Source organism: Mastacembelus armatus, chromosome 5, assembly GCF_900324485.2.
Source record: "Mastacembelus armatus chromosome 5, fMasArm1.2, whole genome shotgun sequence".
NCBI lineage: Eukaryota > Metazoa > Chordata > Actinopteri > Synbranchiformes > Mastacembelidae > Mastacembelus > Mastacembelus armatus.
In genome coordinates, this window is record NC_046637.1 from 10,286,859 (window position 1) to 10,298,602 (window position 11,744).

At 38.7% G+C, this 11,744-nt stretch overlaps 1 protein-coding gene across 1 annotated transcript in view; it reads left to right on the forward strand.

Moving 5' to 3' along the window:
* Positions 1-11,616, forward strand: part of atg7 (ATG7 autophagy related 7 homolog (S. cerevisiae)) — a 56,142-nt gene extending 44,526 nt beyond the window's left edge. The window contains exon 19 of the mRNA XM_026307664.2: positions 10,412-11,616. Coding sequence (XP_026163449.1) covers positions 10,412-10,444 — 33 coding nt within the window. The 3' untranslated portion in view covers positions 10,445-11,616. The remainder of the gene's footprint in view (positions 1-10,411) is intronic.
* Positions 11,617-11,744: the final 128 nt, after the last annotated feature.

Below are 11,744 nucleotides of genomic sequence, written 5' to 3' on the forward strand. Positions count from 1 at the left end.
TTGATAATAGTAAACATATAGAATCAGCTGTGTGCTTTCAAATTATATTAACCATTTCAGAGTGTTAGGTTAGTGCATGTGCTGCTGAGAGGGCAGGTTAGGTTCATGGGTGACCCTCCTCTTCCTGTCTCCACCCGTGTCCTCTTCCTGTTTTAAGTCTCAGTGACCGGGACGTGTACCCATACGCACGCACATCTATTCTGTGACCTGTTCTCCGTGTTCTCCCTTGAGAGCTGTAGTCCTGGAACAATGAGGACACCAGAGAGAACACAGAGCATCGCTGCCAAAAAGGGAAGAGCACATTAAGAACATTAAAAATCCACGAGTGGATCTGTATGATCACAGGCCATACATACTGTACTGCAAAGTAAATATCCATCTTTTAACATGTACCCCTTTCTGACTGTCAAGGCTTTAAAATTTGGAAATATTTGTTTTGTGTTGAACATCCAGAATTGATGTAGGTGTCAGAATGTCCCTGTACATCCAAATTAGACACACCTACAGCTTTAAATCTGAATTATACCAAGTGTCTTATATCTATTGAGGCATCTGGAAATACTTTTTAATTGCCAAGCAATATTAGCCATAGATCTGCTTATTGTGTGGAAATCTATATGCTCCCTGGAGACATTATTAAACAGAACACATTAGGAGCCCTATAGTCCTCTTCAGTAGTAAGGATTTTACTGTTCATTGCTGGATGAACGCCTGAAAAAACAGCACCCAAAAAAACATGATGACCTGCCTACATGGACTCGTGACATGTGTCCTGTGAAAGAAAAAAAAAAGGCAGTGGGAATATTTTACAGATCAGTTTTATCAAAGACAAGTTTTGGATTAGAGAACAAAGCTTCCTGCACCACATGTTCTGCAGAACATCTTCTGGTAAGATGTATAATGAGATGAACTATGCCACAAGTGTTTGTTTTAAGTTTGTGTGTTATTTAAAACACTAGCTGTAAGTAAAATTCATGTTGGGTAGGATTTTCTGCCAAAAAAGTAAAGAAACAAAGTACTTGTCATCTGTGGTAGACCCTGGCCCCTGGTTGGCTGCTTGCTCTATTCTGGAGTCCAACACCAAGAAGCAGTGTCTGTATTTGGATTCCTCAGTGTAACAATGTCATTACTGCTAGATAAATTTCACAATAGTGCAATAGTGTAATGGCCAATAATTTTGATTTTGTTTGCTCAGTTATTATGATTTTGTTATTTCCATATCCCCTAACTATTTTATTTTACTCTTCCATGCCCTTTTTCTTTGTATACTTTGTGTACTGCAGTAACCTGCATATTTTACATATAATTGTAAATTAGATTAGCATCTCCCTGATTTAAATGCATGTCCTCTTTTAAGAAAAGGTCCAGGCACATGCACAAATTTATTTTCGAGGAGCTCGACCCAAGATGGTCCTACCCAACCTCAGAGGAACAGTTGACGCAGCTGACTTCATTGATTTGATTGTGTAGCCTGGAAACAAAGTTAGTTGCCTGCACTTTCCCTCTTTATCATTTGATTTGTACTAAAGCAGCCCTCTCAAAGTACCACCCACTGTATCTTGTTATCACAGCGCAGAGGGTGTCGTTCTTTGTTTGTTTTTATGCTGTAAAGTTATTCAAGCTTGGTGTTTGTATTTTTGCCATATTAAAGGGAAAACCTAAGCAAATGAGTAGAGAAACAATAAAGTAGATGTAGATGCCTCCACACAGTATCCAGGAGTCACTGAATGGTTTGATGGAAATGAATATGAATCATGCACTGTGGCCGCAGTTACTAGTTACATAATCTCAACACAGTATGGGAGATTTGGGACTAATCCATTAGACGACACTCTCCACCATCATCAAAACACCAAATGAGGGGATATACTGTATTTTACTGTACAGTGAACTTGTACAGTTTCACTTGTACAGTGAACAGCACCTTAATAAGACACTCCATGTTTGTTTTTACTAGAAAATTATACTCATCTTTATTAATTGTTGAATACGAAGCATTCATTCCCAAGATGACTCTTGCTGTTTCTCTGTCACCTTTATGAGCCACTCACAGAGACTGAGGTCACAGCCTGTCTTAGTTTCCTGACTTTGAGAGGGATATGACCTTTTACCTTTTCACCCTGCTGTACACTGTATCTGCCAGTGAATGCATCGTACTGCAGATTCCTGCCACGTTGTGGAGGAATGTCTTAAAGGGCATCCAGGAATTTAGCTGGAAATGCTGTGTGCTGCAGCAGGAGTTGGTGTTACATTGGTCCACTGGATGTCATTTTCTCTGCTGAAGGCTGGTATACACGTGCACTCTTCAACATCTTCGTCTCTGTGTACGTTTGCTTGCATGTGTATGTGGGATCATCAAAATGTGTAAATTACTGGAAGAGGTTGCACAGACAAAATAGGTTTAATGCTCTTAATCCCACTTGATCTTTCTACTGGAACGTGACACATTGTTTTCCCAGATGCAAGATTAATGAGTAATATTGATTTAATGAATGACAAACTGTGTTTTTCTGTAGACTGTGCAAGTCATAATACATTAGAAATGGAAGAAAACAGACATATTACCAGCCTGTTGCAGAACCCACGGCAAAAAAAAAAAGCTTTCTGATGTTTTTGACCCAAAATGTACTTAAGAAGATTCTGTACTTTAGAAGAGTTTGATGACTGAGTCTTATGTTGTTTTTTCATAAAAAAAATATTGAACATCCCAAAACAGAGGTTCATTGTCAGTCTAATGCAAGCATCCCCACTGTCAGCAACCAATTACGTACAAAAATTGAAAACTACTGGGCTCTATTCTGTTCTTCACATGCCAGTACACCTGTTGTGGTCCTGTGCTTTAGGTGATGAATATAGAAATCCACAAATTAATAGTCTCCATCTAATTATCCATCTCACATAGGGTGGTAACCTTTTTAAGGAATCAGTAGAGGCGGCAGCAGTAGGGCATGCGGTGGGTTCGAGGATATTATGTAAATGTGTAAATCTGCCAAGCTTTGAGGCCATAGATGTTCTGTGTTCACACATGGGCCGTGATCCAAATGGACCGCTGAGAGTTGCTCTCTTGCAGAGCCACATACAGAAACTCCAGATAACACACAGCACTTCCTTCCCAACAACACTTGCTGCTCATTTAAATGTGACCATAAGCACGCTGCACTTTCAAGCTTCAAAGAAGTGAGCAGTGCACAGGTCCAGTCAGTTGCACAAGAAAAGAATCTTGTTCTGGTCATTTAGCCCATAATAAGTGTTAACTACTGAAAGACAGTGTCTTAGTGAAAGAAAAGAAAGAGAAACCACTCCACAAAATGGTTGTCTGCCAAATGAAAAGGCAGCAGCTTTCTCAATAAATCCAATCAAGGGACTCCTGTATTCCTCAGAGCTCATATTCCATTATTCCCAAGATAAAACTCAAGCTCCTGCTGTTTTATCTACATTATTTTGACAGACCATTGCATAGTTTGAATAGAGCCCAAAGTTAAGATTTTAGAGAAATAGCTGAAGATTTTTTTATTTTATTTTTTTTATTTTTTACAGATACAGGCTCAGGTTAAAGCAAAACTAGATTAAGGTTGTTCCCCTGAGCAAATTGTAAACCTTCTCACGTGTCTTGTACAACAAAGCGCTGCCGTTTCACAGCTGATTACTCCTCCATACCAGAAATCAAATTCTCAGAAAGGCAACACTCAAACTGTATTATTTATTCACATCCACTGGCCTGAGCCAGCCGGTATGAGTGTAGAGGTATAAGACCCGTGTATAGTCAGTGTGTATGTGTTGTGCGGGTGATTATGAGCATGTGGATGAGTGCACTATAAAGTATTGTGGTTTCAACTTAAATGTTGTTTGAGCTTATAAATCTATGTCAGCTTAGAGTGATTTGTCGTGGAATACTATACCTTGTATTTGATTTCATCTTATTAATTTATTGAACATTTTTGGTAGTTTTTTAAAATCCACCATGTTTGTTGTGCTCAACAAGCACATTAATGTAAAGTAGGTCTAACATAGGAGGAATAATTAAATCAAATACAAAATACTTGGATCAGACACATTTCTAAATAAATGCAAAAACATCTAATAATCAAATAGATCAGTTTTTATCAATGGAATCATTTAATAACCAGTCAGTCTCAGTTTCTTTCCAAAACTCTCAGCTGCTCTATCGATACACTCACATTATTCCCATGTGGGTTTGTGCGTTGATACACAAACATTGTGCATTGTTTGGGCTGATCTTCCCATTGCTAATGGAATGTGATTAGCCAGTAGAGAGGGTAGGAATTAAATTAAGAATTACAAACCAAAACAGAACATGGACCTTGTGGAGAAATGGGTAAAGTGATGGAGGAAGACCCTCTTCAAATTTGGATGAGCCAGTGATTTGAAATACAGAGTTTAGCTTTTATTTTTAACTACTTGAAACCATTAAAACATATCATTTTACTTGACTTACCAAAGAGCTTGTCTGTTGTAGAAGTAGCTGTGTGGATTTTCCTCACAGTAAAACCTGCCCTCAGAGGCAAAAGAGGGGTAAACATTATGATATTATTGTATAACAGACAGCATCAAATGCATCTTCCTGTCTGACTGATGTTGGATAAGACTATAGTGTACTAGAGGTTATTTGATCCGAACAGTTGTGTGACACAACTGTTTGGGCTTCACTAAAAACAATGATTATGGAGTGGAAATAAAAATCTTTTAGCTATGATTTACATGCATTGTTTCTTGAAGACATGTGTTAATATGAATATAAGCAACTCTGCCAAATCTTCAATTTGGAATATTAAAATTTTCTGGCCTTGAGCCAAACACAGTGACCTCATGAGCCTTGATTTTTATTTTGAATTACTTATTACTTTACATGTTATTAAGTCACTGCAGTGCTGACTAAAGCCACTTGCAGACATGCACCTAATTATATACAGTAAGTGGCCAAGTCATAATGCACATCATATCTAGTAAGGTTACGGTAACACTTCCAATGCAGCACAGATCTTAATTGTGTACCATAGGTTTATAGATACACACACACACACACGCACGCACACACACACACACACACCCACACACTCAAACAGAAAATAAATGTGCTTCAGGCTAAGTAGCTGTCCATCCATTCCATTTTTTGACCGCTTATCCTTCAGGGTTGCGATGAGGCTGGAGCCAATCCCAGCTGACACTGGGTGAGAGGCGGGGTAGACCCTGGACAGATCACCAGTCTATCACAGGGCAGACACATAGAGACAGACAAACACTCACATTCACATTTACACCTATGGGCAATTTTGAGTCACCAGTCAACCTAACCCAACTTGTATGTCTTTGGAATGTGGGAGGAAACCGGAGAAGCCAGGGAAAACAGTTGTAACAGTGTCACTCCTGCTAAATATTGAGTTATAAAATAACAATAACACATATTAGTAAATGTTACAGTAACAATAATAATAATAGTAATATAAAAAAATATAAAAAATTAAATGCCCCAGCTCAAAATCTGGTTGTTTCTGTATTCACGCACTGTTGGACGTCTATAGCAAACAATTAATACAAATAATAGAAAATGCATTAAGATGTTCACTGCAAAGACATGGGCTTTAACTAAGGCTTTAACAACAAAATATCAATTTTTGTACTTTTTCCACTAAATGCTCAGCACTGGATGCCAACTGTTACCCAAGCATTGTGGCTCTTTTCACAGCTGCATAAAACAAACTGAATAATGAAGTTTACATAATTTACACATGTGAATGACAAAAAGCCATTACTTTAACAAACAGGTGAAGCCAGCGAGGCTACATTTCAATTTCTGAAAAGGGCTTTGCCTGTATTTCATCTTCCAATAAACAGCCTGGACAAACAAGTATTGGTCTCTACAGTTTATTCAGCTTCTGTGAAAAAAAAAAAAAAAAAAAAAAAAAACCTCATAAAAATGATCCAAGATCACAAGAATGAGTCAGTAATTCACTTAGACAGGAGTTCTTGCTTTTCTTCCTCTCCATTCAGCACACAGACACCGTTGTGTTCCTGTAGCCATAAACCACGTCCCTCTGTGTGGTCCACTAATTGCATATCAGATGGAGCCAGTCTCTATGATGAAAGCTTGACTTCGCGCTTTGTGCTTTGGTGTCAGTTCTAATATGTAAAGCACATGTGTGTTTAATAGCAAAGCCCATCAGTGGTTGTGTAGCGCTGCCTAGTTGAATGGCTTTAGAGGTTGGATTCCCGCTGAGGCCACCCGCACGTAGGATGTGTTCCTGTAAGCAGGATCAGTATTTTGAATCAGCTTGTATAAAGAGCAACAATCCTGAGCTGTCTGCCTGAAAGTGGTGGTGCTGCTGAAATCGCAGACGTGGAAGAGTTGCGTCTTGATGCCAGACAGCAACTATATTGTAGTTCAGGTGGTAATTTTTCCAGAAGCAGTGCTTTGACCCAGTCCTGCAGTGTGATAAATATTGCCAAAGACCTTCATGCTGAGGCTTGTGTTGCATTTGTGGGGGAACAATAATCAGCAGCAGCAGAGAGTTGGCTGTGACTCCACCAGCCTCGGCTTCCAGCTAAAACCTCCTCTATCTGATCAGATCCCAGCCTTTTTTCAACAACTAGCCTGGATTATTTTTGTCATATCTACTGGAGCCCGACCGATTACAAACACAAACACATTCACTCAATGATTACATGCAGCTTATTGTTGGACTTTATGAAACATGTAATAAGCCTTTTTTGTTTTTTTCTAACCTGCAGGGACTCAAGGTCCCGAAGTGATAAGGTTGCTGCCGAGTTTAAGATGTGTCAGTGATTATGTTCCTGCCAATCCTTTTGAAGTGCTGTCATGGTGTGTGTATATAGGTTTGTGTATGTGTGTGTGGTGTGGGGGCTCAGCCACTTGGTAGAGATACAGTTTAACGGGCTGCAGCTAACTAGTAGTTTCATTGGTTTTTAATTTGTCAATTTTTTCTGATTGTTTAGTCAAATTTTTTATCATAATTACCAGAGCAGCATCTTTATATTGGCTGTTTTCAGACTTTTCCATGTGCAGTTTAGGAAGATTTACCTCTTGAAAGTCCATATGAAACCATGGTTCCTTGATTTTAGACAGAGGCAGAGAGAGGCAGAGGTTTGTAATTTCTATCCAGGAGGCATCAGTTCTGTTAATTGAAATAAAAACTGTTGATTTTATCAGCTTTAATTAGCTACTGTAGCTTATTAAGCAAATGACACCACCATTAGTTGGGAGACCTTTTAATGTTTCCAGAGTGATCTTAAACCAAGAATCCTCTAAGACCTTACAGCTGCACTTGATGGCAACATGATACTGTGTGAAAGCTGTGCATCCCAGGCAGAAGATCAGCATCTTCACCAAACCTTGGATGCAGGAAGAGGAAAGGTTTGAAAAATTGGACCTGTGCAGGACTTTTATATTGTACTAATATTTAGTGCTGCAGTAGCAACCTCTGTTTTCATCTTATTAGCTTCCACATTTTTCAATGTTGGAAACAAGTTCTTCGCAAATGTGATACCTTTAAGACTTTTCAATGGTCATCATGATGGCCATCAAACAATGGAATAGGAAATATTCTGCATGTTTGCTCTTTAAATGACTTCATATTTCCAGTTGATTTTAATTTGCTGATGTGTTTTCTATGATTAGCACTTATGCAACCATTCCTAAAATAAATGAGGCCTCGTAGTTCGACTTCTTGTTTTTCAATGGTTTACATTCAGGCCCACATTATTTGTTACTCCGAATAAAAGATGCTGGTGTTTACAATAAGCTTCCTAATTGGACCGAGCTGAGAAGTAATTTATTTTGATCTGGCTTTACAGAAATCTGCTTATGCATTGCAGCAACAGAGGTAAATGGTTGAGAAACATCTCAAGTATTCAGTCATGCTTGAAAGAGTGTAGTAAAGTTGTTGGCTTCAGTTTGCCGGTCCTATTCATGTTACATAAGGTCCCCCTCCCCTTCAGATTGTCTCCTTTTTTCTGCCCCTCACTCTTTCATTTTGCACAAAAGATTTCTCAAAACACACACCGACATACACACACACACACACACACACACACACAAACGCCATCAGTGCGGCATTGCAGCCATCCAAAGAGGGGATCCAGTGTCGCTTCATTTCAAAGAGCTCTTTTCTTGCTATCCTTTTGATGTTCGCTCCCCAGCAGCACTGGAGCAGAAATATCAGTCGTCTAGCTTTGATATGAGTTTGTCCCTGATTCTCCACAGAGCTCTGCAATTCTCAAACCCAGTTTCTGAATAAAAGCTTCCTGAAGACTATAACAACAACAACAAAAAGCAGTCAGTACTGGTCTGTAGTGAAGTAGACTTCTCAGGTTATCACGCTGCAAAACAGGTTAGACGACTTTTTGCTTCTAAGACCGAAGTACGAGAACAAATGTTCACACAAGTACACACAAATCTATTCAGCTCTGCCTTCACGCACCCTGTATATTCGTCAGAATTCAAAGAAGGTTTGTTTTCTGTTTTAATGAGGCTGGCCTGAGGTGAGGCTTGTTCATAATAAAGTAATTTATTGATTGTTTCACGCGAACGTGCCAAAACTGGATCCACAGTATAACTAACTGAGAGATGTGTATCTGTGTTGTTGAGGACGTGCTGTACTTTGAGCAGAAGTGACAGAGCCATTAGTGCCCCCTGAGTATTCTTCCGTCCTCATCACTAACAGAAGTGTTTTGTTTTGTGTTTTTCTCACTATATGTTGAATTGTATGCTCGCCTGCAGACCCATTTCACATGTTGCATGTTCAATCAACCTGTTGTACACTGACCAGGAAACTGCTTCTGGAAATTATAAGGAAATTATTTGGAAAATTACATAACCCCCCAAAAAAATTAACAGGTTGCCAAAACTTGTTGTAGAAACCTTTGGCAGCATTTAGGCAATTACATAAAAACTGAGTGTTTTTTATTCCCAAATATGAAAACTTGCTGCCTTTTTTCTGTTTATAGAATTATTAAGGCTTTGGGGTTTTGGACTGTTGTGCAGACATAACAAAACATTTGAAGTTGTCGTCTTTGGCCCTGGAAAATTGTTGACATTTCATACACCAAACCATTAACAGAGAAAATAATTCAGCTGCCGCCCTCCTTTGGTTTGTAGATGTCTCTTGATGATCTGTTCTCCATAGAGGTGTGTGTGTGTGTGTGTGTGTGTGTGTGTTTATGGGCTTAAAAAAGGACCTTAATAAGTATGTAGTCATATTTTTCACACCAATATGCCCCATTCATCCACTCTACATGAAAAGTGGCTAGTTAAGTTAGATTTGAGCTCTTTGAGGCCTGAAGGCAGCTCATTCAAGAGAATCCAGCATGTATGTGTCAAAACTGAGTGAGTGTGTGTGTGTGCACGTCATGTGTGTGTAACATTCCAGACAGTGGTAGAGGTATGTGAATTACGTCTTACTGAGCGGGAATGTGAAGAATCTGCTGCCATGAGAAAGACGCTGTTGTTTGCTGACACAGTATTGCTAAAGAGGTTGCTGTGTGTGTGTGTGTGTGTGTGTGTGTGTGTGTGTGTGTGCGTGTGCGTGTCACGTGGTACTGTCACTTCCCAGTGAGAAACCTCTATGTGATGAATGTGAGTAATTATGTTCAAAATTATGTTCAAAGAATTAGTGCATGAAGTGAAGAGAATGAGAGAATAGGCTGCCTGTTGATCTCTGAAGTTTGTTGTGATTTTTTTTTTTTTCCAAATTGAATCAAAGTTCATTAGTATAAGTGTGTTAAATCAACGCCACCTAAAACAGCCCTGGCTCGGTACTGTAATGGATTATAATGGACTGGGGTTTGTATAATTCTGGTCACTCTATGTGCATCTTTAAGTTTCGATACATTTTGTCAAAACAATGGTTGATTTGAAATATTTCAGAAATTGACACTTTGAAGGTGGAAAAAAAAAACGTTTGAACTCAAGAAGAAACATAGAGAGAGACCAACACATTTTTGATGAGAAACACTGAATGTAAAGAACTTTTCTGTACATGTATATTGAATACTGTGCATTTACATTTACCATGTACATGTATATTCATAGCTGTGATGGACTGGAGACCTGACTTGCCTTTCACCCAAAGAGAGCTGGGATAGGCTCCAGCAGATCCCTGTGACCCTAAATAGGAATAAGTAGTACAGATGATGGATGGACGGAGGGCTGAGTATTTATAGTCAAACTTCACAGGGCATATTTAACGGCACCTTACTGGCTTTTTCTGGTGTTTTCTGAGCAGACACCTCTGAGGCCTGTGAAAAGCTAGTCATTTGCCCTTGACTTAAAACTGTTTAGTCAAATTACAGTTTTGAAGACAAAATAGCGATTTCTGTGTTAATTGTTTTTTCTTCTGTCTTAACTATGTTGTGTCTTTTTGTGTGTGTTTCTCAGATTTGGGATATGAGCGATGACGAGAGCATCTAAAGGACTCGGGGACCACCTGCAAGCCACTGAAGGACTGGACATTCCACTCCATGTTTCTTTACTTCTTTTTAATGAATCTCACATTCACAAAGGATTGGGGGAGTAAATGACTCACTAAAAGCTTTGCAGACATAATTATAAAACTCACATAATCAAAACCAAGTGCATTATAAAAACATCCACAGAGCAGTTGCTGAATCCTTTAGATTCAGCATCGGCCGAAGACTTGGACCTTCACAAGTGAGTAGTAATTTGGTAAAAAAAAATAAACAGCGAAATAATCCATGTCTGTTTTTGACTGTTACATTAGAAACAGGATCAGCTGAAGAAATCATCATGTATTCATCAATTCATTTATCAATACTTGAAGTGTTATCAGTTACATTTACTCACTCTGAGCTAAAACACAACAAAACATTATGTATTCAGGGATTTCATTTTGTCTACAGAGCTTTAAATACTGGTTCCCATAGTCTCTTCATCAACACATTTGCAATGAATTTGCTGAAGAGCCTTTTGGCAAGACACTGGCATACTACATCTGCTCGCTCACTTAGGAAAAGCGCTTCAAATGAATCATGACAATATAAAGTCACAGTTAACAGCTCAGCAAATCCACCCATCTCCCTGTTTGTACAGTAGAGTAAATACAGAAATCAGCTTTGTTTCTTTGGACATATTACTCTGAGCAGATGTTACTGTACATTAACTGTGACTTGATTGAGTTACTCTATACAACCTGGAAGCTATAAATGCAGTTTAATCCATGAGAGCCAACAGAGAAACTGAAGGGCTTTATGGTTTGTTTGTCGATGCATGTTTTGTCTGTGCCAGATTTTTCTTTTCTTACTCTTCTATGCCCCGTGTCTCATCTACTAATGTGTAAAAGTATTTCAACAGCTGCTTAGATATTAACAGAAGACAATTAGTGCAGTCACAGTTCACAGATTTATTCCTGATGCAGTGACGAAGTAAGAATTCTGAGAAAAAGCCATAGTTCTATTAGAAATCCTGAGAACTGAGACTTTTGACTCCAAATTTATTCTAAGATGAGAATTCAGACTAAGTCTGTTAATTATTGTAATTGTTGTTCTGTAATTGCACTGATTCTCTTCTGTAATTTAACCAGAAACTGGAATAAATTGTGACCTTATTCATCTGTTTACATTTGAGCCTTGCATTGCTGCAAAATTGTGTTTTATTTGGGATTCTGATGAGTATTTGAATTCTTCTGCCTTCTTCTACATTACACTGCATTGTATACAATCCATTTATCTGCATCTTCGAACCCATTCTCCAA